Raw genomic sequence first — 26,302 nt, 5'->3', positions numbered from 1 at the left:
GCTAACAATAATTACTTTAACCCTAACCCACACCTTAACCAAAAACTTTTTGCATTATTAGAAATTTTTAAATCATTATTTAATTTATTTATGGATTGTTTTTCCAAATGAGACACACACACACACGCACATGCACACACACACAAACACACACACGCACACACACACACACACACACACACACACACACACAAATGACCACAACATATTGTAATTACCTCAAGTTGTTTTATTAGAGAAGGGAAAATCTGATAATCAAGTTGCATTAAGTAGTTTAACAAAGAATTATTCCTTGATCCAAAAATCATAGCTGGAATGCTGTATAAACGTAAGTATATTAAACCAGTTTATAAAATGAAAGACCTGAAAGAAGCAAACACAATTCAGGCTACAGCAGGGAATGAGTTAGCTTGCTTGTCTAGGAGTAAGACATGGAAATAAATGTGCTTGTTTCAGAGATAATAATGATAACTAGAAAATCAAAGAGGGAATGCATTTCTAGACTGTGGAATGTGGAATGTTGTGCAGTTGCTCTGAAGACTGACAGAGCTACCATTTCACCCATGATTCTGTCTTTATATATATATATATATAAAAAGTGTAAAGTCTGGAGGGGGGAAAAAAACAAAAAACATTTTTTTTTTATGCTATTTGAAAAGCAGACCCTACATACCAGGAGTGTATAATTTAAATGAAAGTGTCAATTGAGCTGGTAGAGTGTTGCAATGCCATATGATCATATACTGTATATATACAATAACAAACAGATTAAACATATAAAAATGATAAACCTGGGTCCATGTCATATTCCTTTTAATGAAGGAAACAATGTTGGTCCATGCAAATACAAATAATAAAAAATAAAAAAAACACTTTCAACAATCCAACCTAACCTCCACTGAATGAATCCAGGCAAACAAATTAATTAAAAAAAATCAGTGTAACAAACTGGGTTATTTACAAATGTTTCTATTTTCAGTTATTTCAATTATTGTAGTGCAGTACGGTACAGATATGAGGACATTTCGAGAAGAAAAACAATATTTAGAATCAAGACTTCATGACACCAGGATTCACTTTAGAAAACGGTTAGTGGGTTAGGAGTGATGAAGTTTAATCAAGTTTCCTAATTTACAGAGATTATAAAATGATGCACCAGCTAAATTGAATGTACAGACATGTAGTGGTTGTATGTCAAGGAGTTATACAGCTTTATTTTGTATAATGTGTAAAACCTGTGCTTTTTGCAAAAACTTTAGTTCAATAATTTTGTTGCTATAAAAAAAGGTCCATTATTAGAAGATAAACACAGAAGTTGCATGCTACATCAAACTACCAGACATTTACTTGCATTCTAATTTCTAACAGATTTGGGAATGACTGGATTAATGAATAATTTGCACTGGGAACACAGAAAACTATGTATGTTAGGGAATAAGTTATCTGCTAGTGACAGTAACATAGTGTTCTGATTTTCTTGTTGGCCCACATCCAAGGCAGGTGATATAATTTAAATGAAGCTCTGGTATGGGTCTAATCAGTAAGTGATCAGTAATATTTTACCCTTGGTGACTTAAAAGGATGACTTCCCTTTTAAATGCATCTACTTTGTTACATATAACCTCAACAATAAACCTTATAAAGGTTTTAACTTTGATTTGAACACTATAGTGATGCTTTGAAATGTTTAATCCAACAGTAGTCATCACTGTTATAGTTGCTCATAATTATACATATCTTACCTACACAAATCTTTGTTCTTGAAAAATATATTCACAATTAAGGAATACATTGTCCTCTAAAGTATGTATTTATGTGTCAAACAAACATATTAAAAATAGATAAATTGATCCGTAACTGAGTTTGTCCATATAAGAGACCCTCACGTAACCTTTCATTTAAATAGTTCAGTGTGCTAACCAAACAAAAATCTCTCTTTGTATGTTTAAACTCTATTTTGTAGCTCATATAGGCAGATAATGATTATTTTACTGACAAAAAACAAAAATACAATTCTTCAGTCAGTCTTGGATCAGTATAAATGCCTGAAATTGGCAACCCTTGCTTGGTACAATAAGACTTGCCACGCAAACAAACAAACAAAACAGCACACAAAAACACTTAACCAACACAAACCTGCTTGCTAGCAGTCACTCACACTCTGTGCCCCTCTACTCCTGTTCCAGTCTATCAGTCTCAGAGCAGCATGGACTCCTGCAATGCAAAGGCCTCCTGCCTGTAGTGTGCTCCTCCAAACAGTTGGGGGAGCTGTTGCCTGCCAGAATGCTCCTGGTAGGGTCCACTGAAGTGGAGCACAGTGTCCGAGATGGCTGCAGGGGCAAAGGTAAACTCCTGAACTGGGTGAACAGGCGACAGCTGAGCTTTCTGGAAGCTGGGAGATCGGGGTAATCCCATCGGAGAGTGAGGAGGCCCAGCGTCCATGTCACCATACCAGCCCTCTCTCCGCTTGTGTCCCTCATAACGCAGTTCTGTGGGCGGGATAGCGGGAGACCCCATTAGTCGGGTGGGTTGTCTCAGGTAATACCGGCTCTCGGCAACACTGTTCATCTGGGCCTCAAGCTCTGCAGGAGCTACTCTGAGAGGGGGCATGTTGGGTGGTGGCCGTCGGTAGGTTACGTAGCTGTTGTTCATCTGTTTTTTCTCTGGCGAATTGTTGGATGAGGTACGAGACGTTGTTCCATAGATTTGTTCGGCGTACGACTGACTGTACAGTCTTTCCTCTTGCCGAGAATCATAGGAAGTGTAGATGGGTGTCATGCCGGCTGGGTAGTGCAGAGGTGCACAGGGTTCTGGTTTGGACATCATGCTCTGTTTGGGTATTCTAAATGGAGAGACGCTGGTTCCACCACTAAGGGGACGAGTAGGAGTGCCTTGCCTCAAAGAGGGTGCACCATATGGCCGGGACAGGGGACGAGAGGGTGGCCTCTCTAGCTCTATAATCTCCATAACCTCTCCGTCTGGTCCAGGGACATTGTCGTATTGTGAGGCGTTGGAGGTACGATTGGAGCCTGGAACAAACCCTCGGGAACGTGGTCGGCGTTGTGCCCCGGTGGCCTGCTCTGGAGTTGGGGAACTGGGCGAAGGTGGAACACCCATGGTTAGACTTAAGTGACTCTCTTGAAGGGCTGCTGCCTTGACTGCCTCCAGTTTGAACTCGGAAGGCTTGACCCAGCGAGGTGCAATGTCCTTGCGCATGCTGGTTCTAACATTGGAGTTGTGATTTGTCTGGTTCTGGGTCGACAACTTCCCATCATCTGTGGTGGTGCTGTTGGGTGTGTGGGTTGGGACTCTTTCCTTTTGAGTGTCCACACCCCACCCCTCCCTGTCTATCTTGTCTGGACGGTGCACCTTGTCCAAGGAGCTATGTGGTCGACTCTCTAGGTACCTCTCTGCTGATCCATCAGTGACGCGATCAGACTCGAGTTGTTTACCGACACTTGCTGTAGGACTTGGACCACGAGGGGGCGGTCCATCACATGTTTGTCTAGCTGGCTGCCCATTAGCCATATGATTGGTTGCTGCAGCTGCCAATCCTGGAGGCTCAGGGGGAAGTTGACCTAATGGTTTCTTAGGAAACTCTTCCTCTTTACCTGTGCGGGTGATAGCAGAGCATTCGATCAGAGCCAACATCTACATAGAAATACATAGTATTAAAGACCCCATTAAATGAAAATTGGGAGTTTCGTGGCTTTTAGACCATGTCTAGCTTTAAAGATGTCTATATGCTACAGCAGTCTGCTCCTAAAAGTGTACAAAATTTACTTAAGCAGATATACACCGATCAACCACCACATTAAAACCACCTGCCTATTTATTGTGTAGCTCCCTCACGTGCCACCAAAATAGCGCCAACCCGCATCTCAGAATAGCATTCTGAGATGATATTCTTCTCACCACAATTGTTCAGAGCGGTTATCTGAGTTAACGTACACTTTGTCAGTTCGAACCAGTCTGGCCATTCTCTGTTGACCTCTCTCTTCAACAAGGCATTTCCATCGACAGAACTTCCATTCAGTGATGTTTTTTTGTTTTGTTTTTGGCACCATTCAGAGTAAATTCTAGAGACTGTTGTGTGTAAAAATCCCAGGAGATCAGCAGTTACAGAAATACTTAAACCAGCCCGTCTGGCACCAACAATCATCCATGCGATTATTTAATCAGCCAATAGTGTGGCAGCAGTGCGGTGCATAAAATCATGCAGATACAGGTCAGAAGCTTCAGTAAATGTTCACATCAACCATCAGAATGGGGAACAAATGTGATCTCAGTGATTTGGGCTGTGACATGATTGCTGGTGCCAGATGGGCTGGTTTAAGTATTTCTGTAGCAGCTGATTGCCTGGGATTTTCACGCACAACAGTCTCTAGAATTTACTCTGAATGCTGCCAAAAACAAAAACAAAAAAACATCCAGTGAGCGGCAGTTCTGCAGATGGCAACACCTTGTTGATGAGAGAGATCAACAGAGAATGGCCAGACTGGTTCGAACTGACAAAGTCTATGGTAACTCAGATAACCGCTCTGTACAATTGTGGCGAGAAGGATATCATCTCAGAATGCTATTCTGAGATGCGGGTTGGCGCAGTTTTGGCGGCATGAGGGGGACCTACACAATATTAGGCAGGTGGTTTTAATGATGTGGCAGATACAAAAAATACTGATGACTTATCTTGAAATCTGTTTTTTTATTGGGCAATTTTTGCCCAATAAAATGCTCTCTAGAATGAGAATGCCCCTCCCCCTAATATCAACTGCCATCGATGAGAAATGTATTTAACTTAAGTCTATTATTGAAAGAGGCAAGCCCTTCAATGTGTCCCACCCAAACTTACTGTTTCAATAGGAAATACGTCAACACAGGAAAGAAAACCCACTCGTCAAGCGGTTTCATAGGGTCTTTAACACATCAGAATATGAATAAACACTGAGGTGCAAAAGTCATGCAGCTGAATGTCTTTTAGAGGAACCAAACTGCCAAACAAACAACAAAAAAAAACAAAAAAAGATTTACAGTTGACACTTGATCAAAATAAAACCAAACCACAGAAACATCCACAGTTGATGTCAAATCAAAGCTCAGATTGGGAACACTGAAGATTGAAGAAGCTAAAAACACACATGAAAATACAAACACAACACTTACACTCCAAGCCTGATTGTGAACATATAAACCATGTGGAGAAAGGATGTGTTAGGTACATTTTGAAACACAGCAAATGCACTATTTTCAAGTTCGCGGTGAAGGAAACTGAAGAAAACGGCAAGGGGATGATGAACGTTTACACACAGAGTTACTGATGGTTGGGGTTGCTCTTGGTGTGTGTTAAGAGGAGACTGAGTGGAACAGAGATATTGCATTTACACAAACCCATCTCAGAAGGTGCCGATTTTCAATAAAAAAGTGATTCACATCTAGGGTCCAAAATTAACACTTGCCATGCACCAAATGCGAGTAAAAAATGGTTAAACTGAGTAAATAAAACTGTTTCTTGCAAACTGGAAACATAATATTTGGTTTAGATCACAATAAATTAACGATAAGTCTGACCCTTGCTAACATGAGCTAATCAAATCAGTACAAACGGTCAACTAAAGAAAGCTCAATTTCTATGTATTTTTTAACATCAGTAGAAAATTCAGGTGAATTCAGGCAAAAAATCTAGTGAGCTATCTTGCTGCCTACTGCTTACAAAGGTTGCTGTATTCCAAACGCTAGGGTATACAGTACATAGTTTTTCCACGTGCTGTTACAACTTGTGCACAGTCAAGCACTCTAGCCTTTCAAAGTATACTGTACTCGAGACTGGAAAATTGAAGTATACTATGGCATCAGGCAACCACTTAACTAAAATGGAACCTCATAAATGATTTCAAGCGCCACATAAATGCCCTTTCTTATACAAAGTACACAGGAGACACAACTTTTAACTGAATTGACTTCAATAGAGTTTGACGTTAACATGTTGCTAAGGTAATGTCCCAATACTCTAATAAGCAGAAAGATAACGATGCACACGCAAATATTGGGTAGAATCCTCAATATTTAATTAGATTAAAAAAACTTAGTATAAGTATATACAAAGTCTAAGGCAACTCAGATAACGGCTCTGTACAATTGTGGTGAGAAGAATAGTATCTCAGAATGCTATACTGATATGCGGGTTGGCGCTGTTTTGGTTGACATGAGTGGGACCTACACAATATTAGGCAGGTGGTTGTAATGTTGTGGCTGATCGGTGTATCTTTTAACTTTTAACTGCCATTTTATGCATTTTGGGAGCATGCCTATGATGCCTTAAAATACAGTCTAGATAGACAGCTCTCTAGATTTTGGAGCAAAGTTAATAGTCACAAATTCCTGCTGTTAAGCCACCAAACCGGAAATATGAGAAACAAAATTCTGGTTTCTAGTGTATGATGCTATGAATGACAAAATGTGAATAACAACTAAAGAATTATTTACTCATTAGGAAAAATACATATTTTAAATAACATGGAATACAGTTTCATGGCAGGTAAGAAATATGTACGTTTGGTAATTTTTCTCAATTAATTTGCTCGCCATTGGCAGGTTGGGCAAAAGGTTAATTTTAGACCCTGTTCACATCTATTGACCTCAAAAATCGATATTATCAATATAAATAATCTATAAATCATCATTACTGTGTATAATAATCTTCTGCCAAAAAAAAAAAAAAAAAAAAAAAAAAAAAAAAAAAAAAGGGAATGTAACACTAATTTCGCCACAAAAATATTACAAAATATTTATTAAAGCATGCTACTTTGTCAACAACATAACATACCATCTATTCTTATGAAAACAAGATTTTCATTTGTAACTGTACATGTAGTTAATTGTATTAGTTGTAGCAGCCCTTGAAATTTCATCTTACATACCACTTTTGAAACATTATTAGGTAAACTGGGGCAAAAACGTATCTTTAGTTTGTTTTGTGACAGACAGAGAAACAAACAAGGGGAGAGTGACGTGTGTGTATTGGGGTTAGACGAACGAATGGTTGTTTGACAGATAGAGTAGTCAGTGCGTTTTTGCCCACCGGTTGGTTTTGTAGGAGGGTTGGCACCCCCCTTTCCCAGACCCACTAGTGTAAGCCGAGGCTATGTTTGAGGCGAGAGGGAGAGAACTCAGATTAGATACACAATACATAGCAGCAGTGAATGAGTGAGTGAGTGTATGTGTGTGTGTGTGTGTGTGAAAGAGAGGTGCAGATAGTGTTTGTAGTGCCACTATACAGGTGGTCACAGTGTATTTAGGTTTGTTTTTACAGTAGACAGTACTGTACCTGGTGGTGGAAGGTCCAGTTTAGAGCGTCTGAGCTCAGACATTGAGTTCTGAAGCTGCTCAATCACAAAGTCATCCTCATAAAAGAAATCCTTTGACAGAGTCACCTGCAGAAACTTCACCAGTTCCTCCATGGACAACTTCATGAGGGTCTCTAATGAACAAACAGCAAAGAAAATAAGAAGTTACAGCTAGAATATGATATGCTCAAAGTAAATGAAACCGCACATGAGAATATCCTAGAGCAAGTTTACTTGCACAATCTTACACGGATTATGCTAAATAAGCAGACAACATGTAAGGTCATAAATGCCTTGAGCTTATATATGAGCATAAACGGTTTAAGGAAAAACCTATTGGCACGGTTAGATTTTTGCCCATTACTCAGATTTCAATCTGCATGTAACCACCTTCACAGGCATCCTGGCAGCATATCCAGTGTGCACATGATGTCAAAGGAAAAACCACCAGAGAAAAACCAGATCATTTCAAATCGCATATAATATAATCGTCAGGATTTTAGAATGAGCTGATTTTTTATATCAGCATATTGTTGTGCATGTAAACACTCTCACAGTCTGAGGTGTCATTACTTTTGTGGAGTTTGAGGATGGTGTAAGACATCGCAGTCAGAACTCGCTCTCCTTCCAGAATATAAATGTCCCATATTCTCAGAGTGAGCGTGAATGGAGTCTATTCAAACCAACAAACACACACACACAAAAAAAAACATACAATCAGTAAGACAAGCAATAAGCAAAATATTAATATGCAAGTGCTTTGATGTACTGAAGGTTTGTTTGAGAGCTCATACCCGATCCAAGAAACACTGAAAGAACCATTTCAAAGTGTACAGGCTGGTGAACACCTCTTGATGATCCTGTAGAGGGCAGCACAGAGTTATTGAACACAAACAACAGCAAAACACTAAGAAAACACCTTGCATTACACCTTGCATTAACATGCGTTTCATATCCGGATGGTATCTGGATATTTTTTAGCTGGATTGCATTTACACCTCGCAGTCAAATGCGTCTCCACTGTGATCAGATAGAGATCTGATCAAAGTTACACGGGCAAAATGGAAAACGCTACTTGCATATTACATCAGAGGCTGATGCGGTAACTGAAAATTCTCAGTCTTTTAATGAATTTTAAAAACATTGATGGATAATTCAAATGCTTCCCATCACTTTGACAGTCAGGGTTTTTTCCTTCATTGAAAGTTTGTTTGGCAGCCGCCAAAGCTAATTTTCGGGTCGCCGAAACAAACTGAATAATATTTATCTCGTTCTCGGAACATTGTAAGTGCTAAATATGCTTCTCATCTGAAGTGTATCCCAATGGAATAATTCATGGGATATTGTTAATATTTTGTGTGACAAGATTGCAAGACGGCAGTGTCTGTTGTGTTCTCCACATTGCAATGGCAGATAAAAAAAAAATAAAAAAAACAGCCAGTGGCTAATCAGTCATTTTTGTAGCAAATGGGAACTATTTACGCACATCTGATTTTGGGGGATTGCAGATGGAAAGAAAGAGCGATCTTGGCATTTTAACATTGGGATCGTACAAATGAGGATTAAGTAGAAAATCAATATTTTTGCCGGGCCCTAGATCCAAACACGTGAGAGGTCCAACATGTCCATGAATCCTGCAGGACCAGTTTGTCTCTTTCGTGCCTCATACAAGCGTCTCTGACTGCACTGAAAATATCACAATATATCACGATACATGGATCTAAGTATCGATACAATATCATGAGAAAATAATGTGATATATCGATATTTGATTGTGTCGAAACAGCCCTAATTTGTATTCAGAATCCGTCCCTGACCAGCATTTTTCTCCATTGATTGCCATGCAAAAGCAGAATACTATCACACCATTTTCATTATATACAAATAGATTATTAGGTTTAATTTTATTAAAGCTACTTTGGCTAGGTTTAGGATGAAATACTAGCATACTGCTTATTGCATACTGCACAGTTCCCTAGCTGTCACTCACTCGAAGTTGTGTTGATGAAGTAACACTAGGGGTCACTCTTGGGAGCCCCAAACACCTCTGATCTTTGAGAAAAGGCCAATGGGAATTGGCGAGTGGAACTTGCATGCCACATACAGGTATAAAAGGACCTGGCTCGCAACCACTCATTCAGATTTTCTCTTCGGAGCTGAGCAGTTGTATTTCAGCGAGCTGAATTCCTCTGCCGATCCATTCACCTCTACAAAAGCTGTTGGATTTACAGCGCATTACAGTGGCTTCTCCCCCTCTTGCACCGGTGGAGTGCAGAGAACGCCCCTGGGCACTTCAGCAGATTAAAAGAGTACATTCTTCCTCTGAAAGAGTATATTTTCCTTCTAAAAGAGTGGCACTCACGGAGAGCGTCTTTTTAAAAATGATTTTCCGTTTGTGTATAGTTCCTGGTTACGGTCGTTACCTCTCCGCTTCCGATGGCCACGATCGCTGCCTCACGTGCTTGGGCGCTGCCCACGCGGAGATGGCGTTCGTGGACGGGTCATGTTCTCACTGCGAGAACATGACCATGGCAACGTTGCGGTCGCGGCTTTCCTTCCACAGAGGTAAAGCCACCCCAGCGGCTCCCCGCCGCGGTCCTTCTGCCTACGTGTTTGAAGCCGCGTGGGTTAGCACTGGGAGCGATTTGGGGATTCCAATGGGAGCCGCTTCGCTGGGTAGACCCCCACGAACCTCCCATTCCCCAGCACGCTCGTTTGCCCCAGTCGAGTTCTGCGATGAGATCGCCGGCTCGTCTCAGGGCGAGTGATCACTCAGGCTAGGGCCCCCTCTCTATGAAGCACCTGTATGCCTTGAAGTTGCATCTGTTCGCTAAGTGGTGTTCTTTCCGAGGCGAAGACCCCCAGAGATGCGCAGTCGGGTCCGTGCTTTCCTTCCTGCAACAGAGGCTGGAGGGTCGGCTGTCCCCCTCCACCTTGAAGGTGTATGTAGCCGCTATAGCGGCGCACCACGATGCAGTTAATGGTAAGTCTCTCGGGAAGCACGACCTGATCATCAGGTTCCTTAGAGACGCGAGGAGGCTGAATCCTCCTAGACCACGCCTTGTCCCCTCATGGGATCTCTCCGTGGTCTTACAGGGCCTAAGGGGAGCACCTTTTGAGCCCCTGGAGTCAGTTGAGCTAAAGGCGGTCTCTTTAAAGGCTGCCCTCCTGACTGCGCTCACATCCATCAAGAGGGTAGGGGACCTGCAGGCGTTCTCTGTCAGCGACATGTGCCTGGAGTTCGTTCCTGAATTCTCTCAAGTGGTCCTGAGACCCCGACCGGGCTATGTGCCCAAGGTTCCCACGACCCCATTTAGGGATAAGGTGGTGAACCTGCAAGCGCTGCCCCAGGAGGAGGCAGACCCAGCCTTGTCGTTGCTGTGTCCAGTGCATGCTTTACACATCTATTTGGATTGCATGCAGAGCTTTAGATGCTCTGAGCAGCTCTTTGTCTGCTTTGGAGGACAGCGGATCAACAGAGGATCGCCCACTGGGTCACTGTCGCCATCACTTTGGCATATCACGCCCAGGACATGCCGCCCCCCTTGGGGCTACGAGCACAATCTGCTAGGAGTGTGGCAGCCTCCTGGGATCTGACCAATGTCGCTTGCAGAGCAGCAGGCTGGGCAACACCCAACACATTTGCGAGGTTCTACAATCTCCGGGTTGAGCCGGTTTCGTCCCGTGTGTTGTCAGGTACGAACAGGTAAGTTTGCAGGACAACTGGCCCGGTGTACCGCTTGCGCATAGCGCCTTCCCCCTCCTGGAGGCAGAGACGTGCGCTTTTACCCCCAGCCTTGTTCACGAAGTCGTGGACCCTGGATGTCCTTCCTCCTTAGCCCTGTGGCAGGTGAGTTGGTGGAGAAACTTGATGCTGGCCCAGCACGTGTGCTAACAGGCCCTGTGCTGGGGTAGGCGCTCCACATGCACTGGTTGCCTGTATGTAACCCCGTGTGATGTATCTTCCGCAAGACGGTTTCCCCGTTGGTAAACCCGCATCTTCTTTGGGCAGAGTTTCCGCTGCCACTGGTCACCATGTTGTAGAGCTCCTCCCCTCTGGGTAGAACCTACCACAGGGACATCTCCACGTGCGACACTGCCGACAAGCTCGGTAAGACCATGTGACATATTTACACACAATTACCTCCCCTTCGGGTAGGGTGTGGTCCCGCGGTGTCTTCCCCTTAGGAAGGGACACCTCCCCGACGCGGACACTTATGGCCCCCAGCTGAACAAGATTTCCATTCTTTTTTGGGAAGAAAAAAAAAGAGAAAAGGCCACGGCTGGGGCAGCCTGTCCCCATTTTTTGGGCAGTCGACTTGTCCCTGGGGTGCGGGGGACCATACGATGCTCGTAGGTGCATTAGGCGAGGTTACGTGACGGGCGGGTGCACTGGCTACGAGGCATGTAACAGCTTGCCCGTCTCGCACCGCCAGTCCACGTAACGCAGTTCAGCTATTTGTGGCGTTTAGTATTGGGACCTCTAGTGTCACTACATCGACACAACGTTGAGTGAGTGACAGATAAGGAACGTCTTGGTATCTTTCGTAACCTCCGTTCCCTGATGGAGGGAACGAGACGTTGTGTCCCTCCTGCCACAACACTGAACTACCCGCTGAAACGGCCGGGACCTTGTCTCGGCTCCTCAGCACAAAACCTGAATGAGTGGTTGCGAGCCAGCTCCTTTTATACCCGTTTGTCCGGGGGAGTGGCATGCAAATTCCACTCACCAATTCCCATTGGCCTTTTCTCAAAGATCAGAAGTGTTTGGGGCTCCCAAGAGTGACCCCTAGTGTCACTACGTCAACACAAGGTCTTGTTCCCTCCATCAGGGAACGGAGGTTACAAAAGTAACCAAGACGTACTGTATACACTATATACTGCATGACATTTTTAAGTACTATGTGAAATGCTGTAGTAAACAATATGCAACGATAAATGTTTCAAACACAAGAATGCTACACTGAAAGTGGCGAGTGCCACCTAGTTATAATCAGAAAACAGTTATTTTGATTTATAAAACTAATTTTGTGTAAAAAAGGTTAGGTTAGGGCAAGGGTTAGGTTACGCAGTCCATTAAATAATGAGTCCAGATGGAGATATCTTTGGTTGTATACTGCATGTTTCGGAAAATGTAGTCATCAGGGAATTCTATGCATAATTTCACATTGACTGTGCAGTGCACTTTATACATACTGCATACAGCAAAAATATTATGGGTAATATGATAGTATGCTATGCTGAACATAGCCATATAAGCACACACACAGGAAATAAGTGAAGCTTATCTCTCTTTCATCTTTTTTTAATCCACCTATATCAAAGCCTGACTCAAACAAATAATTAATTAATTCATCCATCTCTTTATTTATTAATATTGCCTTTTATTAATTAACCTGTCCTTTAATGAATCCCGGGCTGACATTTCTTTCTGAATTCTCGATGTTACATGAGCTCCCGGGGTTTGCCAGCTGTATAGGATGGTTTGGTTTGGTTTGTTAATTTGAGAAATGACAGTAATACACTGGCAAACAACAACACAATGAGCCTGACTGAACCAAGTTTTAAAATCACAGTAAAATCAAAGTAAATACAAAAGGCAATGCTCAACTTGCACACTCTCCTTAAATTAGCTTTGTAAAAGCGAGCTTATAAGCATATCAATCCATTATGGTTTACACATTTACAACTACATACAATGTTTTTGTGTATTTGTCAGTCACTGTAAAAAGGTTAACTGATTATACTTTAATCAAGACAAAAAAATTATATCTACACTAACAGAAAAGTGTAAAAAAGTACTGTGGTATTACCATTTTGTTGTTGTTTTTTGGACCCACTTTATATTAGGTGTCATTAACTACTATGTACTTAACCATTTGATACAATTTACTTATTATGTACATGTGTTGTTGCATTGTACTTACATTTAAAATACCTGCATTTAATTACATCTGTAGTTAAACTGTTAACCTTACCACTAACCAGAAACCTAACCCTTAAGGCCTCAAATGGCCCTTTCCGATTGAAAGCGAAGCATATGTTCGCAGTTAGCACATTCATGCCTTTACAATATGTGGCGCTAATCGACAAGCAATTTTACCCCGGTACGGTAGGTGGCTGAACACACCTTTGAGCTGGTCCGCCCTCTGCCCATGACCAGGTGAAGAAATAAACATTTGACAAGTTTGCAAAACAAACAAGAAAGAAAAGCAAATGATTCTCTAGTGAGCAGATCGAAAAGAATCACTCATGACTGTTAAAACAAATGTTTAAAACAAATGTTTGACTATCATATTGCCATGTACATCTACTTGTTATATTTGCTCAAAACCCTGCATACGTTACTAATTAAACATGATGACATTTAAATGCTCAAAGTATAAGCAAAAAACACACTCATCGTAAAAAAAAAAAAGAAAGAAAAAAAGCTTAGCTTTGTCGCCACATGATTCGGCGTGAATGTTTGCTCCAGGTGTGAATGGCTCGTTAGGAATCCATAGTTTCGATTCAACATGTTGATCGCGGTGAAAAATTGTGCCGAAAATTCATGATTGGTGTGCAAAGGCCTTAACCCTAACCTAACCGTAACTCAACCTCAGTAACAGCAAATGTGAATCTCGTGAGAATTTAGCAGAAAATTTAGTTACACACATTAATACGTTGTATTGTATGTATTTTAATGTAGTACATAGTAGTTAAAGACACTTAATGTGAAATGGGACCCTTTTTGAAATTGTACCATGGTATTAACATGTTATCTGGACATTTACCATGGTAATACCATGGTATTCTCTAACGTACAATTGAGTATATTCATGTACAGTATATACAGTACCATGATTGCCAGTTATTCAGTGTCATGTTATATATCCAATTACAGAACGGATAGTGCTGATCCTGGATGCAGATGACTTTTCTAAGAGTAAAGTGGGCAAAAATACAGATGTCCCAACTTTTGAGTGTGATGTAATGCTTTTTAAGTGTGATGTAATGCTTTTTAAGTGTGATGTAATGCTTTTTAAGTGTGATGTAATGCTTTTTAAGTGTGATGTAATGCTTTGTAAGAGTGATGTGTTGAGTGTGATGTAATGTTTTTCTTACTAAATGTTGTTTGAGTTTAGGCATCATCTTTTGTAGGATACGGTCATGATGTTCCTGGAAGCGCATGAGTTTAGGAAACCCTGGCACAAAGAAACCTAAACAAACACAACAACTTTGATAATGCACATTATGTAAAATGCAATGTGTTAAATGGATGTAATGGATGAAAAGTCATGCTGCAATAAAAGGTGTGCATACTTCTAAGAGTATGCACACCTTTCTATAATAGTCATACTTAATTGTAATGCTAAACAACTGCTAAAAATCAAGATGAAGGGCCTATACAGTAACTGACAGATCCTGAAACTTACATTGCCAGGGTAATTTAACAAAAAAAAAAAAAAAGAAAGAAATAGTGATATAGATGTACATTATATAATAAAAAAAAGCTGCTAGATTTAGGCTGTTAAATTCGATGAAGTCTGTGTGTGTAAAAGAGAGTGTGAGTGTACCATGCATGGCATATCTCTGTCCAGACAGCAGTTTGACCAGCGCCCAGAAAGCATCTTCCTCATTCATATACATGAGCAACAGAGCAGTGATCTGACTCATGCCCTGACAATAGCCCACCTCCTACATACACACAGACATGATGAGAGAGAATCTTTAATGTTCAGCATTATAAGAAATGCACAGCAAGACATTTTGTCGGTCGCTTGGTAACTTTGTTTGTTACGTCACGCTGGGTAGCTCTGCCCACAGTTAAATGACATTGGTTCAAAATCCCACTCCACATAGCTGCATATTAAACATAAAATATTTTCTGATTGGCTGTGATTGTGTCTCTTATTTCATTGTGGAATCTGGAGTTACATTTTGCTTTGTTTGGACTAGGGCTGAAACGATTAGTCAAAGTTATAGACAACATCGACAATAAAAATTGTAGTCCCGATCTAAGGGGGAGAGATTAAAACTGCACCCGGCTGATGCACACTCTGTCGCAGGGATGCTCATCCATTATGTGATGGCTCGTGACTTATTGAATCATTATATATATATGTCACTGTGTTTCTTATCGTGAAGAAAATTGGCAATACACAGCTTTACTAATAAGAAAGAGTTTGTTTTTTTGTGAGTTAAAGATGGATTGAAGTGAACAGAAAGGTGAGAGAGGGTAGTCTTCACCCCATTATACACTCCAACAAAATACGTTTTTGATTTGTTTTTGTCTTGGCTTGTTTTCCAATATTAATATCTAAAACTCCTTTAAAACAACGTACATTTACATTAGCAGCTATACTGCAGAAGAAAAAATTGTTATCTGAGAATGTTGAATATAACATTAAAAATATCTAAAAATCCTTTAAAAAAAGATGCATTCACCTGAGAAGCAGCACATAAGATATTTAGTCTTGCTTTTAGAGAATAGATCTTGAATATAAGAATATTTTGTCTTTACTGCACTCGCAGAAGTATAACCAAGAGAAAAAAAATACACTTATATACAAAATACACTTATATTTAAGATACGCTCTCTTAGAGCAAGTCTAAATATCTTATAAGTTGCTTCTCAAGTAAATGTATCTTGTTTTACAGATTATTAGACAATTTTAAATGGAAAACAAGACAAAAACACTTGATAAGAATAGGATTTTTTTGCAATTAATTTCTTTACCTGAATTAAACTTAATAAAAAGTATTTGTTTTCCCCCTATAACTCAGTGAATGTCATTTCAAGGTATATTTAAAAGGTAATTTTGTCCTCTTTATTGTTAGTAAGCACATTTAATACAACCTTTTAAGTTGGGGCACAAGCTGAATAATCGGTTAAGAGCTAATGATTAATCGTTGCAATAATCGCTGAATAGTCGAATAATCGTTTGAACAAAAGTCAGGTTAATCGATTATCAAAATAATCGTTAGTTGCAGCCCTAGTTAGGACACTCCAAATTCAGGGGTTCGATTCCAAGGGAACACAAATCCCACTGGTAAAATGTATACCATAAAATGCACTGTAATATCAATTTTTGATAAAACCATCTGCCAAATGAATCTAAATGCAAGCGTAGACTTCAAAGGCGGTCCAGTGGGAAATCACCATTGTGACTGGAGCTTAGTTCAGGACTAATTTAATCTCACAACATCCTGAAAGCAAACTGCTTAGAAAGCAACATGAAGTAGAAAGTTTTATTTTAGAATCAAGATTAAGAATAAATAAAATAGTTGTGGGTATATTTGACTCACCGTGTTATAAATGGAGTATGCCGTAAGCACGTGAAACAGATCCTGCTGTCTGCAACACACAAAACAATCATGAACACATCCTCTATTCTGCATTTCTATTGCATATGTCATGGATCATTTCGTTTTTAGTACATTCCTGTGCTCTGTCCTTTCCCCTATTTAATTTTTTTTTTTTCTCCTGGATGTATAAAGCCACACTGTGAGACCCTTTCACATCTCCACAGGTAAATGTCACATCAGTCAATATGAGCACTTTAACCCTGTCACAATTCAATACTCCAATAACTGGAAGAGAACGGAGGGGTGTGGGCGTTTCTGTCTCTCTTGGTCGCTCCATTGCTTTCTCAACTTTTCCATTTCACATGTCGATTCAGGGCAGCAGTTTTATGACCGTGATAAATGGAAGCGTCGCTGAAGAGGAGTACAAAAATTATTTTACACTCAAGGGCCCTGTTACACAGAGGCATATTAAAGCTCTACACTAAAAGAGCACTGTAAAATAATGTAATAGAGAGTCACCATCAATAGTGCTATTTAGTCTAAAAGGCTGTTAAAACCACGTCCGATTTGACTAAACACCAAGTATAAAATATTTGCGAAATTTTTTTTTCAATATTTACGTCAAGAACAATGCCACATTTTCTACAGCTGCATATTTTGGTGGCTGATATCTGAGAAAATCAAAATATAATTATTGCGCCGATAGTGTGACTAATCAGCTAGCAGCTCCAGTATAAAGTGTTAAAACACAAAAAGTAAAATCCACCTGATTCCTACACCCCGTGATGCTTTGCGCGAAATGTGGGAGGTACTTCTGCTAAAAAGTAAACACAGTTATAGTTGCATTGTACGTTCATTAATTTTGTCGTTGCAGTGTTGATCATTCATTCCTACTTCTAGATGTGTGAGCACAGCCTGACAGAGCTTAATAAGAACAATATACGGATAGCCGTTCCATCTTTAATCGAGTTTTGGGAGGACGATTTAAAGAAATGGCCTCAGGATGTATGTAGAGCCACGAACTGCACATGTTATTCCTGAGCTCTGTAAGGACATCGTAACGTTCTAGCCGAAACCACTTGAGCAAAACATAATACAATACTCACTAAGACATTGTTTATAGCTGGTATTTGTTTTGTTCAATGATTCAAAATCACTTTTTGACACACATCTCAACATGTCTCTGTTTATTGACTGATCGCACATTACATGTTGGTCTTGTACGTCTGTTTGTCAAACCATTTGTAACATTTGCTGTAACACAGTGTCATCTACTGGATTCTTGAAGAACAACAGGTATTGTAATTAATGCACATCATCACAGTATTAAGATGTATCTCGGATGATCCGATCACACGTGGTCAGGCGAGACACATCGCTGTTAGTCGCACAAATGCATCTCCTGTGAGCACTTGTGATCGATTTTTGAGGAGAAGGTTTCATGGTGGCATATATCATCACTACATCATAAATTAATAAACCAGAAAAATTACACAAAAGACAAAGCAGCATGGAAAAATGGTGCACCAGGTACAGCTCAAATTTCATCTACTGTAAGCGCACATGAAGACACTGAAGAAGATCTGTAAAGATCTCGTATATGTATATGCAAGCTATTTTCAATTTTTACGATCTGACAGTTATTTCCTTTTAAAGTCATCTGTCACCAGAGTTATGAACAGTTTAAACTCTCAATTTAATGCAGCTCTTGATTGACAGATAAGGAGTGGCACTTTGCGGCATCTCGGATGGTGATTACATCGTTTCAAATGTGTTTTTCACTACCTCTGTATATGTTTTTTGTGATTCGATCTCAAAAGGTTTTGCACCCCACTTACACCTGTATATAGTGCTGATCACTTGTCATCGGATCATCCGTAACTCATCTGAATAACATCCTAATACCAGCTGAAAACAATGACCGACATTAGCAAATACTACAGAACGACTTTCGGCGGAAGTTCATCCCATATCCATTTCCCTAGTAAGACCCCCAGGAATAAGCTGGATAGGCCACAGTAATCTGTGAATTATTAGTTATCGGTATCGGCCACAAAGAGTTGTGAATTATCATTATCGGCCACAAGGAGTTGCAAATCATCAGTTATCGGCCACAAGGAGTTGTGAATTATCGGTTATCGGTATCGGCTACAAGGAGTTGTGTATTATTGGTAATCGGCCACAAGGAGTTGTGAATTATCGGTTATCAGCCACAAGGAGTTGTGAATTATCAGTTATAGCACACAATGAGTTGTGAATTATCAGTTATCGGAATCGGTCCAGAAATTCCATATTGGTGTATCCCAAAAAGTATTTATAATTCTCTGAAAAATGCTTGGATAACTGAATTCATTGTCCATATGCGAAAAAAAAAAGAAAACAAAAAAAAAAGAAAGAAAAAAGATCGATAATTTTGACTCGTCCATCAGTTTGTAAACACAGACCAACAAAACAAACAAACAAACAAAACAAAAAAATAGTAAAAAAAAAATTGTTTTTTTTTTTTGTTTGTTTTTGTTCTACTCACGTCAAGTACAATAGCCTGGAAAAAATGCAAATATTTTTCAGTGCACAGATTTAATTAATTAGCTAGCAGCTCCAATTTAAGGGTTAAAACACAAAAAGTACAATTATCGGTTATCTGTATAGGCCACAATGAGCTGTGAATTATCAATTATCGGAATCGACCACAATGAGCTGTGAATGATCGGTTATCAGTATCGGACCAGAAATTACATATTGGTACATTACTAAAATTTTCATAATTCTCACAAAAATGTTTGGATATCTGAATTAATTGTCCACATGTGAAAAAAAAAAAAAAAAAATTGATTGATAATTTTGACTCGTCCCTCATTTTGTAAAAACTAATAAAATAAAAAAAAATTGCAAACCATTTTTTTTTTTTTTTTCACTATTCACGTCAATTACTATGGCCAATTTTCTATGGGTGCCCACTATATCAGCAGCCGATATCTTATTGGCCTATAACTGGGAAAATCTAAATACTACTAATCGCACAGATAGTAATATTTAAACAGTGCAATTAATTAGCTAGCAGCTCCAGTTTAAAGGGTTGAAATGTAAAAAGTGAAATTATCGTTTATCGGCATCGCCCACAATGAGCTGTGAATTATCATATTGTCCCTGAAATTCCATATTGGTGCATCCCTAAAAAATTTTATAAGTTTCTGAAAAACTATTTGGATAATTAAATTAATTGTTCGCATGCAAACAACAAATAAAATAAAAAAATATATTGATAATTTTGATAATTTTTGAATTTGTAAACAAACAAAATGCTGATGTAATTCCTGTGGGTAGAGTTTGTTCTTTGTAAACAGTACTTTGCAGATAGTTCCATCATGCTCCATTCAGGTATCTTTGTGTTTATCATGTGAAAGTTACTGGGTTTAACAACTTCATATGGCAGTAATTAAAAGATTGGATATAACTTTGTGCAGACAAGGTTGGAAGTAATCACACTTGTCTCGTGTTAACACTTGTCTCGTGATTTTAGAAAAGTTCAGAAAAAAACCCCTGCATTTATATTCATGCAATTCCGTGAATGAAAAGATGTCAACCATGCAAAAAACTGGTATATCGTGAAACCGTAACATCCAACTTGACAGTAAATAATGTCACTACTGTTCAATTTGCAACAGAGCAATGATGCATATCTGATGTAGGAATAAGATGTACAGTAAGATACTCACTTGACATCATAGCGGTGCATGAACATGATGTGATCTCTGTATGTACGATTCACATCAAGATCAATCTGACGAATATCAGGAGACAAACTCCTCGCCCTGACCTTCAGTTTCTAGAGAGAAAGAAAGAGACAGATTCCATACTCCTTATTCACTAGACTTAATGTTTATTAAAGCTTACTGTATGTGTTTAACTTTCTGAATGTCTCCTGTCACAGCTTGATATGCAGAGACAACTATAAACAAACCATTTGTAGGTTGATTTCCCCAAAAAGTTTAAACACTGTGCTTATGTGGTGCTTTAAAACATTGGTCTGTTTGGGGCGGGACTATGCCTCTTTAACTACTATGTACTTACATGAAAAAATTAAGAATACAATGTACTAGGTGGTCGCGTGGCGCCATGCGAGGGTCGGACGTGTGAACAACGAGCTCTGTGCGCTTTGCTAGTTTTTAATCCTTTTTGTGTTGTAAACTGGTGAGATTCGATACACCCTGCTACATAACTGTTCTAAGAAGTCAACATTCAAAATCCTCAGGCTCTGGAGACATTAAAAGACACTTACGTGCTCAAGCTGAAATCTCAGACAGACCATGGACTCAGTTTGGATGGTGCGGCGGGAGAAATCCAGCGGCAACTGTTCAGCATGTCTGTAATGCTGACGAAAGTCGTAGCGGACCTGGAAGATCTTGCTGTAATACGTCGATCAATTACAGCGATGGAGGCGAAATTCTCTGAATTGGTTACAAGAATCGGGGACATCGAGAAACAGATCGATTATCTGGAGTCTTCGGAGAGGGAATTAGCTGCTAATCTGCTAGAGACCAAAGTAGATTTGCAGCATGTTTGAGAAAAGCTGGAAGACCTTGAGAATTGTAATCAACGAAACAATGTCCAAATTGTTGGAATTCCTGATCATGAAGAAGGTCGAGATATGGTGAAATTCCTAGATGAGCTCTTCCCGAGTCTGCTCGACATAACAGGCCATAAGCTGGAAATCAAGAGAGCTAACAGGGTTCCGGCTCAGAGATCTGCTGAAGGAGACAGGCCCCGATCAATTCTGGCCAAATTTCTGAGATCATCCGATACAGATCTCGTGTTACGCGAGGCGAGGAGTAAAGTAGAGCTTTCTTGGAAAAACCACAGCATTTTCTTGTTCCAAGACTTTGCGAATTCTACGAGAGAAACATGATCGATTCAAGGAATGCAAGAAATTCTTACATCAACGGAAGGTCGCTTTTGCACTGATGTTTCCAGCCAAATTGAGAATAGATACTAAGTCGCAAAATATTTACATGCACACAGCAAGCATAGTCTTTCATAGAGACAATGGGGTGAGTGAGCCATTTGGTGTTTCTCATGTGGCCCCCCAAATGAACTTGACTCGCTGAATATACACTTGACTGTCTGAGGAAGCTGGGCGCCATTTTGTTTCTTTTTGTGTTGGTTCCACCTAGCGGCCGGAGTTTGTTTTGTGTAGTAACACTCCTTCAAGAAACTCTTGCATCGATGGAGGATCGCTTTTGCACTGATGTTTCCAGCCAAACTGAGAACGGATACCAAGTATGGCCGCAAAATATCTACATGCCCACAACAAGCGATGTCTTTCATAAAATCAATGGACTGAGGAAGTCATGGTGTGTTTCTCACGTTGCCCACAAGTGAGCTTGTCTCGCTGAACATATACTTGACCGTCCGAGGAAGCTGGGCGCCTTTCTTGTTTCTTTTTATGGTGGTTCTGCCTAGCGGCTGGAGTTTGGTTTGTGGAGTATTTTTTGCAGGACATTGGAAGGATTAGGTCATCTGCTGCATTCATGAACAGCTGGCTCACTGAAAATTTGTTTCACTGTCCGAGGAAACAGAACTTTTTTGTGTGTGTGTGTGTGTGCTGGTTCCGCTGTAGGCTAAAGCTTGTTTTGTGGAGGAACACACCTTCGATACAGTTTTGTGAATGAATCTACACGTTCTTTGTGTTTATTCTGCCTATTGGCTTGAGTTTATTTTATAGATTATTTTCTGTTATGTAATTCTGTCTCAAGCATCGGACTTGAGCAATCCAACGGCAAAGTTGTCACAGGGGCTCTCGTGGGCATAAATGGACTGTGAGTTTAGAAGGATGGACGCCAGTTGGCGCTGTCGTGCGCGGGGTTAATGCGCACGTTTGTGAGCAACATTGACGCTTCACAGTATATTGTAGAAATCTTGGTCTTTTGGAGACTTTTAAACTCATCTGGGAGGGACTACACATTTTTTCATCAGTACATAAGATTTATTCTAGAATAGATTTTTTTTTTAAATATATATCTAAGCCCCTCATTTCATCTGTTGTTGATTGTTCAGTTGGAAACTTCTTAGTCTCATATCACGCACTGGTGAGTTTAGAGATGTTGCCACATATGGAGAAAAATAAATCATATAGTTGGTGCTTTAATGTATCCCTTTTGCAAAATCCTGATTTTCAACAAATGTTAAAGGCTGAAATCAATGTTTATATGGAGACCAACTGGTCCTCAGTTTCCTCTGTGGGCGTAGCTTGGGAGGCACTTAAGGCAGTTCTTACGGGTCGGATCATACAAAGCAAGGAAGCTTTTGGCAAAGCAGGGAAGCTTTTGGCTAGATATTTAAAGCAGAGAGTCTTTTTTTACCATTCCCTCAGTGAAATCTGCTGGTGGTGAAATATTTACCTCAGCCATTGATATTAATAATGCTTTTAAAGAATTATATCTTGATCTTTACAGTTCCACATCTTCGTCTACCGATGAAGATATTAGGAATTTTGTGGAACTATCAGAACTCCCTAAACTGACGACTGAGCAAAAGAATTCTCTTGATTATGAGATAGCCTTGGAGGAGCTCGGCGAGGTAATTGGTGCCTTGCCTACAGGCCAGATGGCTTTGCCGCTGAATATTTTTAGATCTTATGCTACAGAATTGGCTCCACTTTTGTTAGAAATTTATACGGAATCATTAAAGAATGGAAAGCTTCCGCCAACCATGACACAAGCCCGGATCAGTCTGATTCTTAAAAAGGACAAAGATCCAAGTGAGTGTATGAGTTACTGTCCAATTTCCCTGATCCAGCTAGACATAAAAATATTGTCAAAAAGTCTGACTAACTGATTAAGTAAAGTTATGACATATCTTATACATATAGATCAGGTGGAGTTTATTCTGGGCCGCAGCTCTACTGATAACATTAAGCGTTTCATCAATATCATGTGGTCAGTGGCGAACGATCAGACTCTGACCGCTGCCATCTCACTTGATGCCGAAAAGGCGTTTGATATGGTAGAATGGGATAATCTTAAAAAGATATTTGGATTATTGGATGGACCAAGTTACTTTATAGACACCCGGTACCAGCGGTACATACAAATGGATTAATTTCAGATTATATTACTCTGGATAGGGGAACCTGGCTGGGTTGCCCTCTTTACACATTATTGCTCTGTCTTGCCCTGGGACCATTAGCAGTCACTATAAGAAAGGAGGATGGTGGTGGTGGGAGGTGTGGCGCATAAGCTTTTGCTTTATGCAGATGATATTTTATTATTTGTCTCCGACCCTACTAGATCTATGCCTTGCCTCCACAGAATTATTAATTCCTTTTCTAAGTTCTCGGGATACAGAGTCAACTGGTCTAAATCCAAAGCTTTGGCTCTGGCAGTGTACTGCCCAGTAATGGCTTACCAACCGGGCGCCTTCCAGTGGCCCAAACAGGGCATTAAGTATTTGGCCATTTTATTCCCAGCAAATTTGTCTGATTTAGTTATTTTGACCCCTTAATAAAAAGGTTTTAAAGCGATGTGGGCAGGTGAGCTTCATTACATTGAAGGAGGGAGTGTGGGTTAGGATTCTAAAAAATGTCAAGTCTGCATCTAGAGATGCAAGGGTGCGCCTTATGCAATTTAAGATTTTACATAGATTCTATTGGATCCCCTCTAGGTTGTATAGGCTTGGTCTAAAAGACACACCCACCTGCTGGCAATGCCAGTCAGAAGACGGAGACACAACCCATGCTTTTTGGGGGTGTGTTAAGATCCAGGAATTTTGGTTGAAAGTTCAGAATTTTTTGTGTGATGTTTTAGGCACTCGAATTTCACTCTGCCCCAGACTCTGTATTTTGGGCTATGGGGCAGTCATAAATTTTGGGGATAAACACAAAAAACTGGGTTCTGACCAGCATTATGGTGGGCAGGCAAATTATTTTAAGGGGATGGAAGTCGGATAGGGCACCGTCATTTCCAGAGTGGTGTGTGGAGATGGGGAGAGTGGCTGCTTTTGGGGGTTCAGAATCTGTTCGACAGGAAGTGGGGTAGTTACTTGGTGTTTTTGGGGGACTCTCTCGGAGAGACTGGGGAGAGAGATGTTTTGTTTTATTTATATATGATTATTATGGGGGTTTTTTTGTGGGTTTTTTTTGTGTATCTATTTGTGACCACAGGGGTGGCCGTTGCGGGTTAGGGTGGGTTTGGTGATTGGGGAGGGGTATTGGGGGGGTTAAATGTTAAATGTTGATTCAGTGTATATATGTTGTGCTTTTTATTTTGTTACATATTTATGAATCAATAAAAATGTTAATTGGAAAAAAAAAAAACAAAAAAAAACGCTCCAGTTAGACAAGCAGGGCTTTAGTAAAGCTGCTACTGTCCGTTCACAGTGATATTTCCCTCTGTGTTGTGTGTGTGTGTCAAACCACATAAGTGGTACATTCAAAACCTCAGGAACTGGCTATTTTAGAAAGTCATATTTAAGCACAGTATTTGTGCTTGCCCCTCTTACTTGCACACATTTTTGTCTAATCAGAACTAGCTCTAAAAAAAGTCCTGAATAAGCAGGAGGAACTTAGAATACTGAGTATGTGTATGTTTACCTCATATAAGTCCTCCTTCTCCTCCTTGATTTTGGGGATGTCAAGAAGCAGACCCCAAACCTGACCTCGCAGCTGCAGTGGAATTCCCTTATAGATCCTTCTCACCAGCTACACACACACACACACACACACACACACACACACACACACACACACACACACACACACACACACAGTGTATATAATTTTTGTTGAATGTTAGTAAAATTTACTATTAATTTCTTCTGGAGTAAAAGTGGGGAAAAAGTACTTGATGCAAATTTAAAGGCACAACATGAGGCATACAGCTGAACTGTAATATACAGTGGCAAGAAAAAGTATGGAAAAGCTGGTTTTCTGCATTAATTGGTCACAAAAAGTGATTAAAGTATAGACAAAGCACAATGTGCTTATGCTAACAACACATAGACAATTATAATATTTCATGTCTTTATTGAACACATCCCATTAAACATTCACAGTGCTGTGGAAAAAGTAAGTGAACCCCTAGGCTAAAGACGACAAAAAAAAAGCTAATTAGAGTCAGGAGTTGGCAAACCTGGCATCCAATTAATGAAACGAGACTGGAGGTATGGGTTAGAGCCACTTTGACTTATAAAAAGCACTCAAACATTTTGAGTTTGCAATTCACAAGAAGCATCTGCTGATGTGGACCATGCCTCGCAAAAAAAGAGATTTTAATAGACCTGCGATCAGGCATTGTTGCTTTGCATAAAGCTGGAAAGGGTTAAAGTTATCTTGAAGAGCTTAGATATTTGTCTCTTCACAGTTAGACGAATTGTCTATAAATGGAGGTGATATTTTATTACTGTGGCTACTCTCCCTAAAAGTGGCCTTCCAGCCAAGATGACTCAAAGGGCACACAGCAGAATGCTCAATGAGGTAAAAAATAATCCTAGAGTGACTGCTAAAGACTTGAAGGAATCATTGGAACTGGTTCACATCTCTGTTCATGAGTCTTCTTTACGGAAACATTAAAAAACAGCCATGGCGTCCATGGCAGGACACGCTGCTTTCCAACAAAAACATTACTGCGCTCCTGAAGTTTGCCAAAGACTACCTTGACACTCCACAATGCTACTGG

At 40.1% G+C, this 26,302-nt stretch overlaps 1 protein-coding gene across 5 annotated transcripts in view; it reads right to left on the bottom strand.

Annotated features, from left to right (window-relative positions):
* Positions 1-208: 208 nt before the first annotated feature.
* The window catches only part of LOC127435406 (USP6 N-terminal-like protein), an 89,226-nt gene continuing 63,132 nt past the window's right edge, over positions 209-26,302 (bottom strand). For all 5 annotated transcript variants that reach the window (XM_051688870.1, XM_051688867.1, XM_051688869.1 and 2 more), the window contains 9 exons: positions 25,219-25,326; positions 20,348-20,457; positions 16,632-16,680; positions 14,900-15,020; positions 14,448-14,542; positions 8,138-8,203; positions 7,917-8,016; positions 7,325-7,477; positions 209-3,611 (listed from right to left, as the gene is read on the bottom strand). In XM_051688870.1, coding sequence (XP_051544830.1) covers positions 2,197-3,611; positions 7,325-7,477; positions 7,917-8,016; positions 8,138-8,203; positions 14,448-14,542; positions 14,900-15,020; positions 16,632-16,680; positions 20,348-20,457; positions 25,219-25,326 — 2,217 coding nt within the window. In that variant the 3' untranslated portion in view covers positions 209-2,196. The remainder of the gene's footprint in view (positions 3,612-7,324; positions 7,478-7,916; positions 8,017-8,137; positions 8,204-14,447; positions 14,543-14,899; positions 15,021-16,631; positions 16,681-20,347; positions 20,458-25,218; positions 25,327-26,302) is intronic.

This window comes from Myxocyprinus asiaticus, chromosome 45 (assembly GCF_019703515.2).
Source record: "Myxocyprinus asiaticus isolate MX2 ecotype Aquarium Trade chromosome 45, UBuf_Myxa_2, whole genome shotgun sequence".
NCBI lineage: Eukaryota > Metazoa > Chordata > Actinopteri > Cypriniformes > Catostomidae > Myxocyprinus > Myxocyprinus asiaticus.
The sequence above is the reverse complement of the archived record's forward strand: the minus strand, read 5'-3'. Positions and strand labels throughout refer to the sequence as shown.